The sequence below is a fragment of the Trachypithecus francoisi genome, unplaced genomic scaffold, assembly GCF_009764315.1.
Source record: "Trachypithecus francoisi isolate TF-2019V2 unplaced genomic scaffold, Tfra_2.0 Lachesis_group17, whole genome shotgun sequence".
NCBI lineage: Eukaryota > Metazoa > Chordata > Mammalia > Primates > Cercopithecidae > Trachypithecus > Trachypithecus francoisi.
The window spans coordinates 2,097,801-2,123,201 of NW_022681462.1; the positions used below are offsets into that span (position 1 = coordinate 2,097,801).

At 47.0% G+C, this 25,401-nt stretch overlaps 1 protein-coding gene across 1 annotated transcript in view; it reads left to right on the top strand.

Annotated features, from left to right (window-relative positions):
- Window positions 1–21,048, top strand: part of VWA3B (von Willebrand factor A domain containing 3B) — a 234,627-nt gene extending 213,579 nt beyond the window's left edge. Inside the window, 6 exon segments of the mRNA XM_033238936.1 lie at window positions 4,817–4,941; window positions 6,877–7,014; window positions 10,455–10,555; window positions 19,943–20,159; window positions 20,325–20,374; window positions 20,376–21,048. Of these exon segments, the coding sequence (XP_033094827.1) occupies window positions 4,817–4,941; window positions 6,877–7,014; window positions 10,455–10,555; window positions 19,943–20,159; window positions 20,325–20,374; window positions 20,376–20,469 (725 nt within the window). The 3' untranslated portion in view covers window positions 20,470–21,048.
- The last annotated feature ends 4,353 nt before the right edge of the window (window positions 21,049–25,401 follow it).

The window sequence follows — 25,401 nt, forward strand, 5'->3', positions numbered from 1 at the left end:
CATGTTACTTTATCCCTTAACACATCAGTGTATATTAAGAGTAAGAATAATCTCTTAATATAACCACAATAAAGTTAGAAAATTCAAAAACCGTAACATTATTATAGTACTTTTATTTAATCTATATAGTTTTTGATTTTGTTAATTGTCCCAGTAATGGCCTTTATCACACTTATTTTCTCCAGGACAGGTCTCAGCTCAGAATCATGTATTGCATTTAGTGGACACGTCTCTAGCTTTCTTTGACCTAGAACCATTCTTTAGCCTTTCCTATTATCTTTCATGATAGTGACATTATTTAAGCATAAGGCCAGTTATTTTATAGAATGTCCTTCAATTTGGGTTAGATTAGATTCAGGTTATCATTCCCTGCCAGGATACTGCCGAAGTATGTCATGGCCCTCTGGGTCGTCCCGTCTAGAGGCACGTGATGCTCACCTGCCCTCACTGGTGATGTTAATTTAGATCACCTGTTCACTGTGAGGCACTATTTTCCCTCACAAAAAAAGAAAAAAAGAAGGCCAAAAAGAATTTTGCAGAGCACAGGCATGACGTCCTTGGTGACTCCTCTTCTGGTAACTATTGTTCAAAACCTCCTAAACATTTTTAGTAAAAAACAGCTCACTTTAAAATGCACCTCAGCAGAAGGCAAGATTGGAGTCACTGGATTGCGGTGTCCACTACATGAAGCCAGGTCCACGCGGAAGCAGAGCTGGCCAGGCGGGCTGTTGCCACCGTCACTGGGATTGCGGTGGGGATTTCCCTGTGGCCAGCGTTATTCCAGGGGTCAGTGTGGGTGATCCAGTTGAGAAAATGACCATGTTGTACAGAGCAATAGCCTGGCTTATCTGGATGCCGAAAGACAAGGAGGAAGACACATTTTCAACCCTTATTTGAAATCATTATTTGTGCAAATTGGGTCATCCTTCCTGTTGTTCTGGGAGAAGCAGCATTTTACTTCGGGAAATCCACAGTGATTTCTGCACTATGCCATAAGAACAAGTTATCATGAAGGAAAAGGGACAAAACGGAATGCTTTCTCAAGTGTAATGAGCTCAGGTCAAAAAACCCTGTGTTTTCATTTATTTGAATTCTGCCTCTTGCCTCTGCTGGCCACCCGACTGCAGTCACTTTGTTTTCCTGCACCTCAGTGCCTCTGTCTTCTCCAATGGGATTTAAAACAATAAAACCGTTCGTAAGTTGCTGTGTAGATTAAATGTGATGATGTACAGCCCTTTGTTAATTCCACGGAAAGACTTTTTCTGCATCCCACATGAGAGCTCCTCTTAGGAGTAGGGATAAACCTTGCCTCCTCTCCCGGGGAGGAGGGAGCTGCTCTCCATTTCACGGCAGCTTAGAACTTTTCACAGCAAGTCAAAGCAGCAAAAGTCAGTGCGGTGGGTAGAAAGGAAACCTCCAAGACTGGAAGGAGGAGCGGACACGAGGATCGTGAAAGATGACACTGCCAGGGAGTGGGCCGCTGGAGGGATGCTGTGGCTGCAGCAGAGTGAAAGCCCTTTTGAAGAGGTGGAATTCAAGCCAGGCTTTATATATCAGAAGGTTCTTAGAGCCAAAGGTTTACAAAAAAAAAAAAAATCCAGTCTCCAGCCTGAGAAAATCTGTTTGGAGCAAAGGTTCAGAACCATTCATGCATCTTTCACCACACAAACTGACTTCCACTGTTTACTCAGATTGTGACATCCATTCTCCGAGCCCTGAGCACCCGCAGCATTTTTGCTGAAAGCCTCTATAGGAGCACAGGCCCTTTCTCCAGCTGAATACAGGACACCCCGACTGAGGCAGGGAGACAGCTCATCCCCAGGGAGGCACTGGACCCACCAGCCTCCACCCAGAGAAAGAGGAGAGGCAGTGGAGGCTCTGGGCCCGCCAGCCTCCACCCAGAGAAAGAGGAGAGGCAGTGGAGGCTCTGGGCCCGCCAACCTCCACCCAGAGAAAGAGGGGAGAGAGTGGAGACTCTGGGCCCGCCAACCTCTACCCAGAGAAAGAGGAGAGGCAGTGGAGGTTCTTCAGCTTGGCCAGCCTCCAGAGCCCAGGTCCTCAAACAGGTCCAAGAGATTTCAGAGCTGGGAGACACGGCCTCACCTCTCAAGGCTGAGGACAGAGAGAAACTACAGGGTAAGGCAAGCCAAAAATTGGAGCTGATCTTGAATCAGGACACAAGAAATGGTAGCAATCCCTTACTGAGATGGAGAAGGAGCAGGTACAGAGGCTTAGCAGTAGTGGAACAGGCCAGTCCTGGCCCCTCCAGCTGCCCAGAGTGCGGCCACGTGGGGGCCCGTGAGGCCAGATTGAAGACAGACCATAAGAAACTGTGCTCATTTCTGGAGATGAACAAAGACTCAACATCTACAGAGATTTTACAAAGAAGGAAGCTGAATTAAAGGAACTAAAAAGAAGTCATCATAACGGTCCAAAAAGTTTAGGTCCAAAGAAGAAAGTCAATGATAAATGGTTTAGGCTTCATCGGCTATACAGTCTCTGTCACAACTTCTCAATTTAGGCAAACAACTGAAAAGCTGCCTAGCAGTTTTGATACTGGATACTGCGAAGTCCCAAAGGCTAAGGATTTGAAGAGAGTCACATGGGCCAATGTGGCTGTGGTGGCAGCCCAGACCCTTCCCTGGGGCCGTGGGAGGGACGTGGGGCACACAGTGCATGGCGGGAGACAAGTTCCCTGATTCTCAATCAGCAGCGGCTCTTGTTTCCAGAATAGAAATTATTTCTAAAAGGTAGTATTTATTTTTCTGATTAAAAGGGTAAAGTCAGTTTATGGTAGAAAATGTGTGAATAATGTGTAAATATTTCAAAACCCAAATTAAACATTTCAGTCCGATCAGAAAACACACAATGGTAAGCTGCCTTGAGTGTGTGTATTTTGCAAAAAAAATTCATTCCTTTGGCCATTTAAAATAAGACACATGAATCAAGATGAAAATCAGCAGCTGTCTCTTTGCCCCATGAGAGGACACAGGGCTTTGCTCAGCAGGCAGGTGAGCCGGGACCGGAGAGCCGCTGCAGCACGTGCTGGGGAACTCAGGATGCCCACGCTCATTTCTGTCTCCATGAGGGTCTGTGAGCACCTGATACTGCCAGGGGAGGTGTCCAACGTCATCATCTCCCCCTTAATGTTTAGAATCCCTTTTTAATGGGAAGTTAAATTTCAAGTCAGATAAATGACAAAAAATGTGCATCTTAACACAGGTATTTTCTTTTCCTAGAATGATAATCTATTCTAATAATTATATTAAAAGGTATTGACTGGACGGGGTGGCGGGGAGAGGACAAAGACGACTAAGATGGTGCACTTCCGGGTTCTTCCTCACCAACTTTCCCACACGCGGGAAAATGCAGCCCGCACCCGGGAGGATGCAGATCAGCCGAGCATGCACGAGGTGACGTCAATCCAAAGAGACTGAGACTTACCTGGTCGCACCTACGGAACGCCCCCTGACACGTCCGTGTCCCGCCTATCGCCCTCCCACTCTCAAGCCTTAGACAGAAAAGCCGCTCCCAGCAGGCGCGCGGCGCGAACTTCCTCAGTCCCCTCCTCATATGCAGACCTAGGAACCTCGCCCGAGAACGACGAGAACGCCGGGGCGACTTCCTCGGCCTCCACCGCCGGAGACCAGCGAACTTCGCCCTTTCTTCCTTCACATTGGCTAGCTAATAAAGTTTCTTTTTACCTTGCCTACTTGCCTTTTCTCTGGCGCCTGCTCTGGTGGTCGCATAAAACAAATCAGGTATAACAAAATTATTATATAATTAAGTAATATATGTATATGTGCATATATATATATGTGTATATATTAGGCTGGTGCAAAAGTAATTGTGGTTTTGGTCATTTTTTTTTAATGGCAAAAACCACAACTACTTTTATACCAACTTTATGTATCTATCATGCACTCCTTCAGTATAACTAAAAAAGAAACTTCTTACGTCTTTTTTCTTTTCTTTTTTTTCTTTTTTCTTTTTTTTTTTTTTTTTGAGACATAATTTCGCTCTTGTCGCCTAGGCTGGAGTGCAATGATGCAATCTCAGCTCACTGCAACCTCCGCCTCCCAGGTTCAAGTGATTATCCTGCCTCGGCCTCCCGAGTAGCTGGGATTACAGGCATGTGCCACCATGCCCAGCTAATTTTTGTATTTTTAGTAGAGATGGGGTTTTACCATGTTGGCCAGGCTGGTCTCATACTCCTGACCTCAGGTGATCCACCTGCCTCAACCTCCCAAGGTTCTGGGATTACAGGCATGAGCCACCACGTCCAGCCTTACTTCTTTTTTCTTTGTTCCTTTCAGCTGTACATTTTGGGGAAGCTGAGTATGTTCAGTCTAGTCAGATGAAAAGCCAATTTGGATAGGAGTTTATATTTCCTTTTTACTTTCACAATTTAATTAACAACATGTATTTTCTATCTTTAAGTATTATGGAAGAAAATAGGGCTAAAGTAAATGAAAATATCAGGTGGTAGGAGGTGTTTGGGAAGAGGATCTTTATTTCCAGGATGCATGTTCCTGTCAGGATGGAGGCTGATGGTGCAGGATGAACAGATCTCGTCCATTCTCGCCAGTTCTCATCTCAGCGGGTGCCCAGACCAGGCATGTGCATCACCATTTTGAGCTGGTCAACCCAGTAGGCATCCTATGGTACCCAACATTATCTGCTGGAGAAATCAAAGGGGCACACTGATTTAAACAGGCAAAGTGTTATAACTCGGTGTGGCCAGAAAGATGACACAAGCCTACGGGAAGGGATGTTATTTGTCTTTACATTTTATGTTTTCTTTGATTCCTTGCAGGGGTTGTGAAGAAGTGTGTGAGCCGCACCCAAGCACTGGTGGACTTCAGGTATGGAGACACCAGGGTCGTGTCCACCTCCTTCATCATGCCTGTGGGGGGCGCCATGCCCTGCCCACTGCTCCAGGTACCCAGTCTCTGCTGTGTTCTGGCCCCTTTTCACCATCCACAGAGTTCTGGATAACATAGAATGCCAAGGCCACTCTTTGGCCCTTTGCTGAACCTACACAGGCTCCTGCAGGGAGGATGTGTTTGGGCAGGAAGAACCACGGCCCCTGTTGGGGGACCCATCGCCTGGCGATTTCTTTGCTCATGACGCTGACCTGCCAACTCCTTGTTATGTAGCTCAGGGCTGCACAGACTTGTTTGCATTGCACCTTGAGGTCCTTGTCCCTTTACAAGACAATAGAGGTTGGGGAAAGGGCATTGCTGTAGCTGCCAGTACTGTGGACACTTTTAACTGCAAAAAATTCTATTCTATTCTATTCCATTCCACTCCACTCCACTCCACTCCACTCCACTCCACTCTATTACATAATAACAAGGGCGGAGGTAATCAACTGATGTCAGACGGTGATATCGTAATGCAGTTACCCCAAATGTGCATTCCACATATGTGTTACCGGAAGAAAGGCTGTGAGTATGAGTTGTTCAGGTCCTTGGTGTTTTGAACAAAGAATTAAACAATATACACAAATAAAGTGACAAAGGAATGGAACACAGAAATGAAGCAGCGAAAACAGGGATTTATTCAAGTGAGAAAGCACTCCACAGAGTGGGAATGGGCCGCAAGAGACAGAAGGGCGCCGTGACAAAGATTTCTGGGTTTTAAATACTCCTTTTGAGGTCCCTATGGACTACCGCTTTTCTGGATGAAGGATTTGGTCTGTGGCTAATTAAAGGCTGAGGTGAATTGGCCCCTGTGCAGATGAAGGGATGGCCCCTGCTTGGCCTCTGGGCACTCCAAGGCACACTCCCTTTCCCTCTGAGCTGGGGTGGCAGGGGAGGGTTGCAGGGAGACTGGCCTTCGATCCTTTGCTACCCGGCGTCAGGAGATGGGGTTTTTGCTTTTGGTTGAGCTTTAGGAAGTTTGTGGTGATGGGTCTTAGGTTCCCTGCCCCATACCCAGATGTTTTCCCTTTGATTTAACTTGAGGAAATTCTCATGAATGGGCCCCAGATTCCCTGGCCCCCCCAGACCTTGGTGCTTCCCTCGATTCAGCCTTAGAAAGTCAGCACGAATTGACCTTAAGTTCCTTGACTCCAGACCCTGTTCTCCTGCCTCGGATGAGCCAGACTAATGTGTTCTCATCTGGTCACAAACTCATAAAAGCTGTGCCGTGTCTGGCTCATCCTTTTGCCACGATCCTAATTCCCACTTCAAGGCCCAGGAGTAGAGGGAAATCCTTGCAGAGCACCCTGCTGCTGTGTCTTGCCCATTGTGAGCCTGGAGGAGAAGCGCTGGAGGGGGAATTGGAGAATTTACCCTCGGGCCTGTTGCTGCTTCCCAGTCAGAGCCCTGGCACGCAACAGTGCTGTTGTCCCCTGACGATGCACGAGGGCCCGCAGGCTCCGCATGTCCCTCCACAAGATACTTTTTCTCCTGCAGATTCTCCATTTGTGACTTTTACCCATGGATTCTGGATGCGTGCTTTAGAGCAACATTAAACAAACCTCTCCCTTTCTACGTCTTGGTGACAGCCCTTCTGGCAGATGAGAACACTGTTGAGGATGTTTGCATGACAAACACCCTGGGTTCTTTCAACTAGTCTCTTCAGGGTGTGGTTTCCAGAACCCTCACCATCTTGCTGGCTGACCCCTGGGCCCTGGTCAGTTGGTGAAGTCCTACTACAATGGGGCTTCCCAAACTGATCACAAAATTCCAGACGTGGCCCAATGAGCCCAGAGAATCTTGGAACTCTTTCTTAACTGAGAAAAAAATATGTATTTGAATTTTAGCGTCAGTACTCGCCAGTTGCCTTGTAGTGTTTTAAAACAACCTTATATTAACATTGTCTGTACAATCCATAAGCAAAATATTTGCTCTGTGCTCTCCTCTGCAGGTTGGAGATTATGTATTTGCCAAAATTGTGATACCCAAAGGATTTGACTTCTACGTCCCTGCCATTGTCATAGCACTTCCCAATAAGCACGTGGCCGCAGAAAAATTCTACACGGTTTTGAAGTGCAACAACCGGAGAGTAAGTAGATTTTCCTTTAGAAAAAGGCTTTCTCCTGGGCAATGCCAAGCTGTTCCCTGGCACTGCCAGGCTTCTTGAGGAATGGTTTCCCTGGCTGCATCTGCTGCCCTGCTCTCCACACCCTGTGTTTTGGCTTCTGCCCACTGTGCCACACAGACCCTGCCCTCACTGAGGTGGCCATGGCCTCTGCTGCCTGTGCTGTGCAGTCCTTTGGCTTCCATGGCTGAACCGTGCTTTGCATTTGACGGAGAGACAGGCTCACTCTAGGGTCTTGGAGCACCAGTCTCTCTGGCTCTCCATCCTCCTCATCCTCATCCTCCTTTTCCTCCTCGTCATCATCCTACTTTTCCTCCTTCTCCTGCCCCTGCCTGAGGTCCCCTGCTGGCCCTGCAGACTTGGGCACCTCCTGGGCCCCTCCTAGTGCTATCCTCTTCTGCCTCCTCCCTGCGTCTTTCGGAGTGAGCCTCCATCTCTGGACACCTCCTCTGTGCCAGAAGTGCCAGCCCCGCTGCTGCCCTGAGCTCCAACCCTGTGCTTCTAACTGGGTCGTCCTGAAGCACTCCCTCCGGGTAAGCACGGGCATCTCAGACTCCGCAAGCCAGTGCACTCCCTTTCCCCAAGTGCCTCCTTCTCCTCTGTGTCCCCTGTATTGGGGTGCCACTACCTGGTTCCCCATCTCCTACTTACCTAGGAACCACCTCCAGAATTGGCAGAAGTTGGGAGACTAAGGGCAGATGGGGACAAAGTGGAGGAGAGTGAAAAGAACACAGGCTTTACAGTTAAAAACAAAACAAAGGCCGGGTACGGTGGCTCAAGCCTGTAATCCCAGCACTTTGGGAGGCCGAGATGGGCAGATCACGAGGTCAGGAGATCGAGACCATCCAGGCTAACATGGTGAAACCCCATCTCTACTAAAAAAAAAAATACAAAAAACTAGCCAGGCGAGGTGGCGGGCGCCTGTAGTCCCAGCTACTCCGGAGGCTGAGGCAGGAGAATGGTGTGAACCCGGGAGGCGGAGCTTGCAGTGAGCTGAGATCCGGCCACTGCACTCCAGCCTGGGCGACAGAGCGAGACTCTGTCTCAACAAACAAAACAAAACAAAACAAAACAAAACACCTGTGTTTGAATTATTTGAACATTCACTCTGTATTGGGCAGGTGGCTTCACCCCCGACACTCAGTTTGGTCACATATAAAATGAATACTTTACATATCGATATCTATATCTGTCTATGTGTGCCCTACAGGGTGATTGTGAGGCTTGAGGAAAAGACATGTGAAAGATGTCAAAGATCTGTGTGTCTGGCAGGCATGTGTTAGGTAACAGTAGTGATGATGCGGCTGCGGAGGTTGGTAGCATCACGCAGATCCCTTCCTCCCGCACTCCCCAGGGCTAGCGAGTGGGAATGACTCCATTAACTGTATCAGCTCTAGATTGATTTGCTCATTGGACAGATAATTGTTAAGGGTCTGTATTGTCTGTCGGGTCGTTTGTCTTTTTTATTGACTAGGGGAGGTCTTCTGTGTCTTCCGGGTAGCAATTCTTGGTGATCTATGCAGCCGACAGTTTTCGCCAGTCTGTTGCTTGTCTTTTAACTTTGGCATTTTTGTTGACAGAGAAGCATTAAATTTTAATATGGTCAGATTTATCCCTCTTCTACTTCTGCCCTGTCTGTGTTTGTTTAAGAAATCCTTCCTTAATTATATATTTCTCTACGTAATTTTTCTAAAAGTTTTAGAAGAATTCTGTATCAGTTTACAAAACTGATGATGTCGTTTGTCCAACCCACACACATGCTTCGTGTCACGCTCGGGGAGAATCCCCCTGGACCCCTGTGTGGCCCCAGCCGGCTCCATGAGCTTGACCTCCAGCCAGGTGGAAGGCTCACTGCTTCCTGAATGTGGTGGGCTTTTCCGAGTCCCAGACTCTGGCCTCTTCCTGGACTGCCCTCCCCCATCTCCTTTCCCCTAAACTGCTGTCACCCTAAAGACTCTGCCTGATCCTGACTTCCTGCAGGGCCCTCAGGCCCTCCTGTCCACTACATTGCTCTTGCCAAACTGGCTTCCTCACCAGCCTCTCAACCCTTAAAGGCAGATACCATGTCTGTTCACCTTTGTCCCTCCCAGCACAACCCCTGATGAAGAGAAGGGTCTCACAATTGTTTTTTAAATTACTTGAATGAACGACATTCCTAATGGAAAATGACATTGTTTTGATGGATGACTTAACATGCCTGGAAAACAGACCCACAAGTGAACTAGATTGGTGAGCAAAACGCCAGGTAACAGTGGCTCTTTCTTAGGACCTTACTACGTGCCATGCATTCCAATCCAAGTGCTTTACACAGAGCGGACCCTTGGATCCTCAGAACACCGTGAGGCAGAGACTATTATTATCTTGACTTCCAGAAAAGGAATTGAAGCAAGAAGTTAAAGCACACACCTGGCGTGTTGAGCAGGCATTTGAATGCAGACAATCTGGCTCCATGGCCTACCCTCTCAACTACCGTGCCCAGCTGCCTAGAATACAGAATAAAAATATCCAGTACATCCTTGGCTATGGCATGAGGTAGTTCCATCAGGGAGAGGAGCATGGGAAATGAAGTTTAGGGTTAAGGGTGAAGGAGAAAGACCATCAGAGCCAGCGGCCACTGGAGCACTGTATCCAATCCAACAGGACAAACAGATTAGGAGGTGTCTGCTAATCACTCCAGAAAAAAACCCCCTGGAGAACATGGAGTTTCCTGAAGCTGTCCGGATAGCAGTAGAGAAGCATCTGGAAGGGCAGAGCCTTCCTCTCCCTGGCGTGTGGGACAACTCTGGGCATATCAACTGTGAAAGGGAGGGATGTTTTAAGAGATGTCCCCAGGCATGCCCTAGGCTGTGGAGACAGATGAGGCAGTTGGCCTAGGATCCCTGAGGGGAAGCCACAGAGCCCAGGAAAGGACTTTGGAATTTACCTACAGGATGTGGGGCCCTGCAGGCTAGAGTGGCATGGCCGGGGGTGGAGGGTGGTGGGGGCAGGGTCGGGGGGTGGGGAAGGATACTGGAGACAGTTCTGATAGGGACTTGGGGAGACCCGAAGAGGCTGAAGGTGGGGCAGTCAGCAAAAGTGGTGGCCAAAGGCTGAAATAAAGATAGAAAGGAAGGTGGTTATATGAAGGTGTATGTGCGTGCACGTGTGCGTGCGTGTGTGTGTCTTACGTGGGTACACTTGGCAATTGATCCAGAATATGGAGAAATGACAGAGAGGACTCTGATGACTTTTATTCAGCAAATAATTATCAAGTGAGGCTCTGAATTTAAACTGTTCTTTTAAGTGTCACCCTGAATAGGATAATGACTAGAAGCTATTATAATGGGTTGAGCTAGAATAAAATTATATCTGAATGGTGGACATTTCTGATTTAAATTGAGTGAACTCTGTTGGTGCTATTACAGGAATTTTGCCCTCGGAGTGCACTTATTAAGATCAGCCAAAATAAGTATGCGGTCTCTTGCTCTCACATAAAGTCACCCCCAGTTCCTGAGGATACAGAAGTGTAAGTGTACTCAACTTTTATCTCTTGAATATTAACTTATATCCTTGCACCTTTAATCTGTTTTTGAGAAGAGATCCATGACCTCTAAATACTAGGGAAGAAAAGCAGAGGTGGAGAATGTCCTACTTAAAATGTAGCTCTGTGATTATTATCCCTTCAACGTCACACCTTTCACCCACTGTGTATTCATCCATCTGGTTCTCTTCTCAAATTCAACATGATTTGACCCTTCAGAAAAGCATTCATGAATATGTCATGAATATGAAAGAATTGTTCCCCTTTTGTTTGTAAAGATTCAAGGCCTTCTAATTAAGTTGCATTTGGGTCCAGTCACCTACCTACCTCTCCTCTTGCTGGGAGGTGGGAGCAAGGGGCTGACCCTGGCTTGCCTGTAGCCAGTTCAGGGTGTTGGGGGCCGTGGCTTCCAGGGTCTGCAGTGGAGTCAACACATTTTCAGCTGAGGCAGCAGGATTGCTAAGAGCTGTAAAGGTAGACTAAAGGTAGCCAAGGCAAAAGGAAAGGGGGAAGCCTGCAGAGCAAACACAAACTCAAGTCCATGGGGCCAATGAGGGGCATCAAAATTGGGGTCATGGAGCCATGACCTTGGAGTCAAGGCCATACAAAAAGAGGTGAAGATGGATGTTGAGCCAGTGTTGGGGAAAAGGACCCAGGAAACATCTTCCGGTTTCTCTTAGAGCTTGCAGGTTGTCTTTGGGTGCTAACCTTCATTCTCCCAATGGCCTTACCTTCTACTTTGTCACAGAACCATCAGACATCCTCTCCCTCCACATCTGATCTCCCACCTCTGGGCTTATGGAAGTCTCTGCCTTTGCCCTTGATGTCAAAGAATCAGTGTCCTTCCTTTCACCCCAGGCCGATCTGTCCACTAGGCTCCAGAGGCCCATCCTCCGCTGCCTCAGGTCCTGGATCCATCAGTGATCCCTGGATTCTTCTCACCTCTCTCCTTAGCTCCTCTTCACTGAGCCCTTCACCTCAGCAAGTACACAGGTTGACCTCCTGTTCACACACACGCAGCACCCACAAACACACACACTCCTGAATAACTACCACTCCCTTGGTTCCGCAGTATGATCCAGCACGCTCCCTGCCCTTCACTGCCAGTCTCCATGCACCGTCGGATAGACTCAACGTCCCCACTCCCCTGCCTCCTCTTCACTCCTGAGCCTTGGGTATTGGCGTCCGCCCTTACCTTCCAAGAAACTCCTTCCACAGAGGCCACACGGGACCTCTCATGAGCCTGAACCAGTGAGCTCTGCCCTCACTGACTGAGTCTGCTCCTGCAGTCACTTTGGACACCACCAGCCCCTCCTTCTGCCCTAGCCCCTCCTCTTGAGGCTTGTTGCTGCTCCACCTCTCTGAGTTTTCTGACTTCACTGCCACCCACTGCCTTCATGACTCCCTTTGCGCTAAGGACCCCATGTCTCCTTCTCCAACCCAGCCTGCTCTCCTGTGCTTGTGCGTCACAGTCAGACTCTGAGAGTGGGCCTGGAGGTGGGTTTTTCTGAAAGCCCCCAGCTGGTTGCAAGGTGCAGCCATGGCGGGCAACTATAGGGGGAAGCGCATTGGAACCAAGATTGGGTTTCTATCCCAGCCCTGCCCTCATTAGTTTTGTGGTTGCTCGTTGACTGTGAGCTCGTCTGCAGGATTACGATGGTGTGAAGATTTGGGGATGGTCATTGTCTGGCAGGTGTTCGGCACATTGTGGGAACTGCATTATTTCCAACCACCCACTGGATATTTCCACCTGAGTGTACAGAATCTCAAAAATTCAGCACATTTGAAACTGAAATCACAGTTCCCCACAAACCTGCTCCCATCCCGGGCTTCCCCATCTCAGTTCACCCTTTCACCCACAAGTCACGGAGCTGTCCAGCCAGAAATCTGGTGGTCATCTTTGGCTGCTGCTTGTCCCTCACCTACCACAACCCCTTGGTCTCCAGGTTACAGGGATCCTAACTGGCCAGGAGTGCTCATGTCCTCCGGCCTTCTCCTGCCACAGTCCCAGTCACTCACCATAAGGGCTGAGCAGAATCAACTTCCTCACATGCAAATCTGCCCGTGTCCCTTCCACACTTAAAAATCCTTCAGAACCCCATCCCCATCACCCCTTCTTATCCCAGCTTAGCTTCTTGTTGGTCTGGCCCAGAGCTGCCTACCTTACCTCATTTTTTCCTAGCCACTCCCAGCTAACCCGCCAATGCCTTCTACATACTAACCACATTAAGCTACATGTAGGTTTTGCCCACACCATGCTTTCTCAGGTCTCTGTGACTTCACCAGATTAAGTATTCTCCCTGAAAAGCTATTCCTTGCCCTCGGCCACCTGAGGAACTCCAAGACTGAGCTCAAACATCAGCACCACCATGCGATGTCCCAGCACCCCAGCACCCCCAGGTAGTGAGGTGGTCCCACTGCAGTCCGTAGAGGTTTCCGTTAAAGAAAATTTCCTTTCATTGGACTCTGTAGGCACAAGTCCTTGAAGGTAGGGGACAGGCTCTGACTGCCTCTGAATCCCTGTTGCCAGAGACCAGCTCACAGAATGCCCCCAAAGACTATTTGAGGAACAAATCAATATATACAGATACATGCTAGCAGATGCCCAGCAGTGCTCCTCAAGGGGTGTGCGGCTCCACAGAGAACCTTTCCTTAGTTATGATTATCAAAAGCATATGCCGCAATTCTCCATTCTTTGTCTAGATTCATTTAAAACAGCAGGACGTTTTCCGTTCATCTCAAACTTCTACCCCAACAGTGGTCCCTGTGGGTCTCGCTTCTGGCTCCTATGATGTCCAAATCACAGCTCCTTGTGAAGGAATATGAGCTGATGTATCTAAGTATTACCCATTTTCACCAAACTCAGTGTTATCAACCATTATTTTAGAATGGAAATGCAAATCTTTGTATGTCGAGAAAAGCCTTTGTTTTCTACCTTCCCCAGGCCTTACTTAAAACTCTTCACTGTGAATTATCTACTTTTGCTTCTGGGCTTCACACCGTGGAAGTCTTCATTGACTCCCTCATCCCCCATTGTAATTTCCACTCTTTTTTGTTTTGGCTGCCTCTGTGGGAGCAAGAGACTAGTTTAATTCTCATAAGCAGAGTTCACATTCAACCTACTAAGTTCAGAGCTTAACCTGTCTCTGTTTCTGTCATCAGGGCTAGCAGAAGCGAGTACAAACATAAAGGTGTAGGTCTGCCGGGCACGGTGGCTCAAGCCTGTAATCCCAGCACTTTGGGAGGCCGAGATGGGCGGATCACGAGGTCAGGAGATCGAGACCATCCTGGCTAATACGGTGAAACCCCGTCTCTACTACAAAATACAAAAAACTAGCCGGGCGACGAGGCGGGCGCCTGTAGTCCCAGCTACTCGGGAGGCTGAGACAGGAGAATGGCGTGAACCCGGGAGGCAGAGCTTGCAGTGAGCTGAGAGCCAGCCACTGCACTCCAGCCAAAAAAAAAAAAAAAAAACAAGGTGTAGGTCTGATTTTGTATCTGTGCTGGAATTTCCTTCTGGTAGGTCCTTTCCTCAGGAGCTCTTTCTCACTTACTTTACAAATGTGTTCCTTAGGGAGCGTTCACACCATTATTCCTGTTAGAAATGCTCGTTCCTGGTGCTGTAAAGAAATAGCACTTGAACATAATTTAATTTCCTCAGCAAGGCCATTTTTATTTCCTGCAGAATGGGTACATTTGCCAGCAATTTTGCCATGAGAGTACACCGAACAAAGGAGCAGGGTCATTTATAACCTGATGCGTCCACCCTACTGCTGTGTCCGGTTTCCACTGGCTGGAACGGGACCTCACGTTCTGTATTTCTCCTGACTGGCTAACAACTTAGAACTTTTTAAAAGAGTCAAAGGCAGAGGAGAACAAAGGAAGGAGGAAGTAACTTGTGGAATGCTGAGAAAGGTAAAAACACCTTCAGATAAGGAAGAGGAACAGGCTATGACCTAATGCTGACTTGGACCAGTATGTATGTATGTGTGTGTGTGTGTGTATGTGTGTGTATATATATATATATATATATATATGCCAGGGCAAGTATTTAGGCTAAATAGTGGGAGCTAAGAACATGAAGTACATTGATTTCTTTATTACGGCTAGCAGATGTTTAAGAATGTTAGCACAGGTCTTTGAATACATTTTGCTTCTAAGAGAAGTTACTATTTATTCCTAATTAGATGGGGAGGAAAGTCTTTGAAGAGGAATCTCTACTTTACTTTTTACATTCCAAATGAGGCCATCTAAAAAAATCCTGATGCTGTCTTCACAGGCTAGTAAAGACATGTAGTGTAGGTTACATCTCCAACAGAACATTATTTGACTAAATTTAATTTTTAAATACTGAATTTACTATAGCTATCTGCTTGCAGGGTAAGACAAGGGATGCCTGGGCCCAAACAGCCTCCATCTTCCCCCCATCCTCCTTTCCTTCCTTCCGGGGACCTTTCCTGCAGGTCTCTCTTCTGGCTTCTGAGTGAGGACGGTGCACAGTGAAAGGCAGGAAGAAAGGCATTTGGAGGCCGAAGGGCTCAAAACTATCGAACACGGCAAAAGCTGATGCACATTTTCATTTTCAACTTAAAATCTGACACCTAAATGATTCTTAAAGACTTTTTCTAAAAAAACAAGGTTGGCTTATAAAATATGTTATCAGTATTGCTCAATTCCAGACTACTCATTCCTCAAGGAGGGGGTGCTGGCATTGCCATATTTGCAATGTGAAACCAGCAAGGCGGGTGCAGATGTTCTCTTTCCTTTGCAGCATGACGACAGCATTCTCTGACACACAGCTGAGAGGCGTGTCTTTCAAGACAATGTGTCCGATGGAGGGAAATGACTGCTCTTCCCTTCCTTTCCCTTCCCTTTCCTTCCCTTCCCTTCCCTTCCCTTCCCTTCCCTTCAGGAGCTTCCCTGAGCTTTCTGCTACATTCCATGGCATCAGAGATGTCTTTTCTGAGGGAGAATAGTCCTTATCCTGTGTTTAACTTCCTCCATTTGAGAACACACGTGTAGTTTCTCCCATGTGGTCCTTCTCAATAACTACAAGAAGCAGGCAGAACAGGGGGATTTTCCTCCATCTGGCTTCTCTCGCCTTGCCAGGGCAGGGGACTCACAGGCCAAGTCCTTCCCTGGCTGCCTCCCCTGTTGTCCGTTTCCATCAGAGGGCTGTGGCCTCTGGCCGGGGCAGGGGGAGGTACCTGGTGGGTCTGATGCTCCAGCTGCTGGTGTTCTCCATTGGAGAACCCCACCCACAGGCTGGGGTTTCAGGCCGCCTGAACTGAACACACACACCTGGTGCCACGTAACTAGCTAGAACTCTCTCCCAGATGAGCTGGAATCCTTCCTCCCCTCACCCTTAACAGAGCACGGCTTGGGCAAATTACCTTCAAGACTCCTCCTTAAGAAGACTCTTGTCTAGGGGCGGTGGCTCACGCCTGTAACTCCAGCACTTCGGGAGGCCAAAGTGGGCAGATCATTTGAGATCAGGAGTTCGAGACCAGCCTGGCCAACGTAGTGAAACCCCACCTCTACTAAAAATACAAAAATTAGCCAGGCGTGGTGGTGGGCGTCCTTAATCCCAGCTACTCAGGAGGCTGAGAGGAGAATCACTTGAATCCAGGAGCTGGAGCTTGTGGTGAACCGAGATCACACCACTGCACTCCAGCCTGGGCGACAGAGCAAGACTGTAAAAAAAAAAAAAAAAGTCTCTTTAGAGAGAGTATGATTTATTTTTTAAAAAATAATAATAACATTCCAAATGTGATATCAGGAAAGCAAAATAGGACTCAGCATTTCCTCTGCGCTCCAGAGAAACCGTCAGGCATCTGGAGGAAGCTATTGGGTTCTGGGGCCCTGGAGGCGAGGCATGTTCTTCTCTTGCTGCTTGAGGGTCATTGTGTGGTCTTGGGGACGTGGCTGTGTATGAGTTGGCAGGAGGAGAGACCCTCCCAGGGCCAGGTGGGGTTTGTCTGGATCTCTGGTCAACCCCTGTTCCCCCCAGTCCCTGTTACACAAAATATTAGCCTCTCATTATCTCTCTTTTGAGGGGTTGAGTAACTTTCTGTGAAGCCATTGGATTTGGGGGTATGTCCCATTGGAAACGGTACCGTCCACAGTGTTTTTAACGCTCCTCCCTGGACCCCGTGTGGTGTTGTGGACTCACATTGTCTCCTGACGTCAGTGAAATTAAGTCATTGAGTGAAACGTCAAGATTCAGCACTGCCTCTGACATTACATTAGATGAATCACTGCCCTTAATCTTGCCTGGTCACTCCTGACGATTTTCTTCCAAGAGGCATCTGTGCATTTGAAATCATTAAGCCTCTGTATGTCATTAGCTCCCTCCGTCCCCTCCGGTTGGAGTAGAAGCCCCATTTCTTACACTGGAACAAAGCCCTGAAAAACGTGCAGTTCAGCAACAAACCCTGTCTGTGAGTGTCCTATGTGATTCAGAAGGACACATGCCACTGCTTACATTCAGGAAGCGCGTGGTGGTGCCCTAGGACATGGGACAAGGGGACACAAGGAGACACAGAGATTTGCCAGCCTTCAGGGCCAGCATTAGCAATTCAGATAGCAACAGCCTTTGCTTATCCGTCTTCATTCTCCGCCCCTTCAGCTGTCGAAAGCCCCCCACCGGGTCTTCATCAAACATCTGCTGGTGCCTGCTCCATGGGTCCTCTTGTTCTTTATGTTCTAAGACAGCCTTGCTGAGAGAGAGACACTGAGGGCAGGATACAAACGAGACCTCAGGGATCCAGCAGGATTACTGACAAGCTGCCAATGCTTCATCCAGCGAAGGGGGTGGGTTCGGACCCCGGGAGGGCATGGAGTGGACACTCAGCACTTTCTTCCCAGAAGTGGAACCAGCACAGCGCCTGGCTGCCCGGCTCTGAACAGGCACACATATTTATTGTAGGTTGATCATGTTATTCAACCAGATCTGTAGCCTAACATAATTCATAGAGCACTTAATTGAACTCTGTTTGGGCATGAGATTGGGGAAAAGAAAGCCACTCAGTGGGTCTTTTCTAGGAGTGCTGGTGGAGAACGCCGCTGGCTGGAGTTCAGGACCCTGGCGGCCCTCCCCCTTCCACTGAGTGGGCTTGGGTCAGGTAGGAGAGGGAGGTGTGTGGGCACGGGGGTGGGGTTGAGGCCTTCACATCAGATTCACACCCACCCTGCCTCCTGCTCCCACCCCTCCCATAAGGAGACACTTCCTTGTGAAAGATCTTGAACTTGGCTGACCACAGCCGTCCTGGAGTGTGAAATACAGAAGCCAAGCGGTATTTGCTTTAAGACTTTTATCAAAACTCCTGCCTGCTTTTTGTACTAATTGTGATGACTTGTGCTGCTTTATTCTTATTCCAAAAGTAATGCAGAGTTAATAACATTTCTAAATTAAAAACAAGCAGAAATAATACAAAAACCACCCATAGTCCCACATTTCGAAAGTAACCACCATTTTTCCCTTGTAGGTCCTTCTACAGTGTCTTCCCCACTGTGGTGATTCTTATTTCACCATAAGCTCATATCAGCTTATATCAAAAGCTGTATTTTTTTCTCCTTATCATGTATGACAATTGCAAACTTTTTTTAATGTCAAGAAAGTGACAGCTCTACTGGAATTCATTTTCCAAGGGTGACTGTGAACAGTTTAATGCAAGGGCTCTGGTCATCCTTACGGATTCACAATTTTCATAACAAAAATGAAGATGTAATATGCATTCTGTTGTGTGACGTGTTTTCCACTTAACAATATGTCATTTGCACCTTTCCATGACAGTGACACCTCTTGTTTCATTTTTGCCTCACTAGAATTCCATTATTCGGGTGGTCGGTGAGTTGGGTGACCGGTCCCCTAGGTGAGGGCTGTCCACACGCTGCTCCTGGGTCTCTCTTGTTCTTCTTCCCAGAGTCCTCCAGGCGAGTGGGTAGGCGCCTCCCTACCTTGTTCTTTCCATGCCTTTAGTGCCTGAAAATCTCTCTACTTCTCACATCCCCTTCTTGTCACTCCTCTTTCTGAGAGATTATAGGTTAGGGACTGAACTGTAATCATGGATACTAATTCATGGCAAATAGAGAAAAAACGTGAAAAAGAAACAGAATATATCAACTTATTCTGCTCTGGAGAGAGGTAGCAATTTGAGGGATAGCTGAGGGTAATGTAATGGATAAGAGTTTAGACTTCACAGAACAGGGGCGGTAAATGCAACCTTGAAACATGATTCCTAGAAGTCTCTCAGAACCTGCTATCACAGAACCTATACATCCACACAAGCGCTGGCCTCAGATTTAAAGATGATTTTTGTCTATGGCCTCCCAGAAAGGCTTTTCTCAATGTCACTGCTATTGCCCAGGCCAATGTTTTCATCTCTCTTGGGAATTCTCTCCTGAGTCTTTGAGCCAGGCTTTGAAAATTATCATGTGTAATGAATCTTGATTCTTTCACAAGGGATTTGAATGATGGCGTTTTCTATTTGGAAATAACAAAAACTCTTTCCACTTTATTGTTTTGTTTTGTTTTTTCCCTGACAATTTCCAGAAGGATCTGAAGCAGTAATAGTCAGAAGTTATGTGGAATAAAAACAAAACAAAAAATTATTCAGATTGAAGGCAGGGCGATCAAGATAGCTGATACTGATTACGGGAACAAAATAAGGTTTAACACTAGGCGGCGGGTGTCCTTAACTTACCCTGAAGGCCCTGAAAAAAAGGTGAGCTCCCAAAACCGTAAGCCATGGAGGCATAGCTGGAATGAGGTCATGGTGTTCCCAAGGTGCTACCTTTGAAGGACAGCACTTCTGGGTAAATAAGCTTTGTCAGCGCATTTTCTAAATAGTAATCTAGCTCAGTGACTTCATAGTCATTCCGAAGTTCATTGTCATTACGAATCATACCATTTTGGACATTTGGGAAAATGTTCCCGATAGTATACTGCGGAGTCATTAGAGAAACTCAGGGTGTGAAAGAATATCTCTGATGTACAAGCTTCAGTTCAGGGATGAACTGGGCTGTGATGGGGCCAAGCTCATCTCCCTGGGGCGGACGCAGGTTTATGCTGAGGCGTTTCCAGGGGCTTCTGGGCTGGAGTTGTTCCTTCACTGGCTTGGTCAGGACGGTCTATATATTCAAGTTCTCCATGCCGTGGGAGGCTCCCAGACACCAAAGGCTCGTGGAAATGAACTGAGTGGCACTAAGCCCAGCCTAAAGCATTGGGTGCACAGTGCTCCAGAGACTCCTTTCCATGGGAAGAGGGACGTGGGCAAAGGAGCTGAGAAGCAGCCATGGGGATGGCTTGGACATCTCTGTCGATCCCGCAGCCATCAAGACAGGGTAACCCCGATCTCTCTCTGTCTCTAGAGAGGATGTGGAGACGAGGAACTCTGCTTTCCTTTTCTGGCCACTAAAAGAAGCGGACACGCAGGATTCCAGAGAGCCAAGACCAGAGGAGCCCAGGAGGAAAAAGAGTCCCGCCAAGCAGCCTCCTCTCCAGCAGGCGGCGCCCTCGGACTCGGACGGCTCCTCCCACGGCACCAGCTCCCACGGGTCCCGCCCTGGGACACACTCCGAGCCCAAGGTTTGGGTGATGGGGGGGAACACAACATCGCTTATCTCAGGAACGCCCTGAAATCCCTTTCAAGAATGGCACACCTAACGTCATCCTCCAGATTCTGGGCCTGTGTAGGCTCCAGTGCAGCAAAGACCCTACATCCTTAAGTAATGGTGATCTCCGCTTCCCCAGACAGCCCAGCTCCGCCTCCCCGCGGCCAGGCGGCTAGGACCCAGCAGCCATCATGGCCACACCTTCACCTGGAGCAGCCCCGCCCTGTACTCTCGGAGCCACCCACAGCAGCAAAGGGCTGAGGAGCGCCTCGGAGACATCTTGAGGCCGTCTGGTGGCAGCCATGTTTAAGAGACCAGCGCTCTTCCAGGCTGCTCAGACCTCAGCCCTGACGCTGGAGCCGGCCCCTCCACTGAGGTAAGGCCGCCCTCCGCGCCGCCCGCGCCTGCCCTGTCTGTGGCAAACGCTCCTGTCTCCTCTGTCCCTGCCGCCTCCCCTGCCCGCTTGACGACACTGGTTCTGGCTTCTTCTGACTGTTCTTTATCCTGTTTTCCGCCGGTACTCACAAAATTGTATTCCATCTTCTGGTAGACGCCCCACCCCCAGAAGTTTTAACCTGTAAGATGACTGTCACAGGACTTTCAAATTGTTTACAAGTCAGCGTAGTCAGGATACAAGCCGGCAATCTTGTTTTAAATTAATTATCACATCTAAATTAGAGATTTTGTCACCCAGTGTTGGGACTGAAATTCAGACCCGGTAACTTGTCTGAGATCTGCAAGACTGAACATCCCCTACTGTATTGTTTCCTGACATGTTCATTGAGCCTTCCCTAATTATTTTTGTCTGTAGTCTGTTGTAGGTAACTCTAATTGAGCACGAAACCAGAATAAAAACTCTTACACTGGAAACATTTCAAAACCATTGGATTGTTGGATTATTTGTTACCATTTTTCTCTGAACACATTTTAGCAATGACATATGAAAGTATTCAATTATGTTTACTAACCTCAAAAATGAAATCGCTCCATTAAATTTCCTTTATCTAGTCAGTAAGATCCCTGAGGCTAGATGAAAGCAGCAGAGGTCATCATTAGGGAAAATATTGGATGCTTTTTGCAAATAGAACAGATAGGGCAGAGTTCTGATACTCTAAAAATTTACAATCCAATTAAAAGTGGCATTCACATTCCTGAAAACTAGGAGTAGCCAGGGTTATGGTGAAGAAATTAAAGGACTAATCCACTTCTAAAAATATGAAAATAAAATAAGGGACATTCGCTCAGCATCAGGCTAAAAACAATAATGCAGTGAGGAAGGAATTGAAGAGTGAGGGAACTGTTTGAAACAAGGCAAGGAACAGTGCTTGTGGGAGGCAGCATGCCTCCTAGAACTCAGACGTTGCCTCCCAGCAGGAAGGCTCTGGAGCAGTCTCCGCTAATGAGAGTTGTGTCCTGGAAGGAAGGAAGGGTATGAGGGTCTGAAAGAAGCGAGGTCTGAAGCAAGCAAGGTGTCTGGTCTGGAGAACTAGTGGAGCAGTTTAGAAACCCACCCAGTCATAGGCATTGGTTCATTTATTCATGCGAGCATGCATGTGAGCCTGCGTACATTCATTCAATTATTCAACAAGCAATTGAGTGCTGACAGCCTGCCAGGCTCCAGAGAGATTCCAGCAGACACTTGGAAGGTGGTTATCTTCCCTCTGTACCCATCTCACTCTCTTCATCTCCACTCTTATTGGAACAATCACTGGTGTCTGGTGGTGGGGTATGAGCAGAGACAAATGAGTATAGGGCAAATATATACAATACTAGTTGCATTGGTGTTACATTGCAGTGCACGAGGCCATCACTTGATGTGTTCAATGATAGTGCCTACTTCAGTGTAATGGAGGAAGTTGCAATTACAACAGTGAACTTCCACCTCCAACCAATACAGAATGGCAGAAACTAGATTTACACTCCCACCAAAACAACTAACCCACCTGCTAAAATGTATGTAACAACAGTTTCTAAAACGTTGGCCGTCGGGTGATAAGGACAGTACTCTTAGAGAGACAAATGTGATGAGCCCTGTGCATGTCCCAGTTGCTTCCTGGAGACATTTCCAGGTTGCAGCATAGGGAGAGGGAACCCAGACACAGCCTGGCAGCCTCTGGGAGATGAGGAGACGGACATGGAATTCTGAGAGACCAAGGCAGCTGGAGTTTACCAGGGTCAGGGCTGGTGAGCAGAGAGCTGTGGAGAGAAAGCTCTCTGGAGACCTGTGGGGTGGCCCTGTTGAGTCTTCAGCTAATAAGTGCATGGCTGTGAGGAAATTACTGAAGACCAGAGAAAGGACCACTCAAAATGATTACAAGGGATAATTCCTACAGTTTACACAGGGCTGGGAATATTTCCTGTTTCCTTCAGCCAAAGTGGAAAATATTATTCATGGGGCATCAGATAAAGTATTCAGGAATTTGTCTCAATAGTAGAGCAAAACTGGCATTTGACTAAATGCTTCCATGGTCCCAACCTAACAAAGCTGAAAAGCAAGCCTGGGAAGGATCAAACCTGTTTCCAAATACCTGTGTCCCAGAACAAAGATCAAGGATACTTATATGGATGCAAAAATATTCACCATCCAACAAGGTAAAATTTACAATGTCTGACATCCAATCAAAGACTGGCCTAAAGACAGGCGTGAAAAACAGCAGGAAAATAACCCATAATAAAGAGAAAAGCCAGCCAAACGTGGTGGCTCATGCCTGTTATCCCAGCACTTGGGAGGCCGAGGTGGGCGGATCACCTGAGCTGAGTTCGAGACCAGCCTGGCCAACATGGTGGAACCCTGTCTCTACTGAAAATAAAAAAATTAGCTGGGTGTGGTGGCTTGCACCTATAATCCCAGCTACTCAGGAGGGGAGGCTGAGGTGGAAGAAATGCTTGAACCCAGGAGGTGACTCCAGAACAAGAGTCCATCTCAAAAAAAAAAAGAGAGAGAGAAAAGCTCATTGGAATCAGCTCTGAATGACACAGACAATGAAGAGTACCAGAAATAGCAACTGACAGTATATATATGAAAGGCTTTTTTTCTTATTATTTAAATCTCCTTTAAAGATAATTGGCTTTATAGAATAATGGCAACAGTACATTAATGCATTTTCATAAATCCCTGAACGTGCACCTGGATGCTTTCATTGCCTCAGATGATTTGTGCATTTGATTTTTTTTGCTGAATAAATCTGTACGTTTAGCATATACCAGAAGTAATAAAGGGGGTTCAATCTGTTAAACACACTCACAGACACACACAATAATAATGATGATAATAATAATGCCTATGTATCTAGATTTTATGGCCACCCTATATAATAGGCCTGGATCACAAGCCAGGGGCCGTGGGTGATTGCTATAGGAATGGAGTGATTGAAAACCAGATATAAGCTACGTGGAATGGGTAGGAGGTGAATCCTTGAAACAGAAAGATGTTCTTCAGAAAAAAGGGAACAGATATTCAAAAAGAGACTGGATCACCAATTAAGTGATGTAAAAAAGATTCCATGCATCAAGTGAAAGTCATCTACATACTTCTCAGCTGCTTTCCAACTCTAGGAGTCTACAGCTCAATGACACAGTCTATTACCAACTCGGAGCAGTTCCGCATAGAGGAAAAACTGTCCTTATAAAAGGTGGGTGGGTTGTAGCCAACAAAACTAGTCAAGAGAAATCAATTAGAGGAATAATAATTGGAAAAGAAGGAGGAAAATGATGTTTGCACATGAGAAAAGACAACACCTGAAAAACCTGAATCAATAACACTAATCCAAACAAAAGAATTCAGTGAGATGAAGGATATAAATTTAATACATAGAAATCAATATACAGAAAGCATGATCGATTAGAAGATATGTTGATAGTGAAAAACCTCATTTACAATAGCAACAAAGAAAATAAAATGCAGTTGATTCTCACTATTCATGTAGTTACATTCTGTAAAGTTGCATCTAACACTGAATACTGAATCATTGCTCCTAGGGGACATACAAGATTAGGTTCCTGCAGGCCTCTGGTCACCATATTTTCATCAACTAATCAATACATAACTTTGTTTTATGTGTGTTTCTGTTCAAAGATATCTTAATATATGTTGCTGACTCATTAACATACTCATGCCCAACCCTATAAGTGTGTTTACAGTAGGAGAACTAAAACAAGAAGGCAGTAGGTGACTCAGATTTTTTCACTTCTGTTAGCATGCACCTGTCTGCAAACATGCTTTGAGTATTGGTTTTGGGGTTACAACTAAGTTTTAGCACTGATATGGTTTGGATTCATGTCCTGGCCCAAATCACATGTCAAATTATAATCCCTCGCTGAGCATGGGGGCTCATGCCTGTAATTCCAGCACTTTGGGAGGCCAAGATTGGTGGATCGTTTGAACTCAGGAGTTCAACGCCAGCCTCGGCAACGTGGCGAAACTCTGTCTCTACAAAAAATTAGCTGGGTATGTTGGCACATGCCTGTAGTCCCAGCTACTTGAGGGTGCTGAAGTGGGAGAATCGCTTGAACCTGTTAGGCAGAGATTGCTGTGAGCCGAGATCATGTCACTGTACTCCAGCATGGGCAATGGAGCAAGACTCTGTCTCAAAAAGGAAAAAAAAATTGTAATCTCCAATGTTTGAGGAGGGCCTGGTGGGAGGGTGATTAAATCATGGGGATGGAGTTCTCATGAATGGTTTAGCACCATCCCTCCTGAGTACTGTATAGTGACTGAGTTCTCATGAGATCTGGTTGTCTAAAAGTGTGTAGCACCTCCCCTCCCCTCTCTTTCTCCTGCTCTGGCATTGTAAGTACTGGCTCCTTCTTCACCTTCTGCCATAAATGAAAGCTTCCTGAGGCCTCCCCAAAAGCAGATGCTGCCATGCTTCCTGTACAGCCTGCAGAACCATGATCCAATTAAACCTCTTTTCTTTATAAATTACCCAGTCTCCAATATTTCTTTATAGCAATGTAAGAATGGACTAATACAAGCAGGCAGGTGAATTCACAAGTATGGAATCTGTAAATAATGAGCATGGACTGTACCTAGAATAAACTTAACAAGAAATGTGCAAAACCAATGCATGAAAAACTTTGAAACACTCTTGAAAGATACAAAAGTAGACTGGAACACCCCTTGTTTTAGATAGGATGACTGAACATCGTGAAGATGATAGTTCTCCCTGAGTTCATGTATTACTATAACACAATCCAAGTAAAAACAACAGAAAACA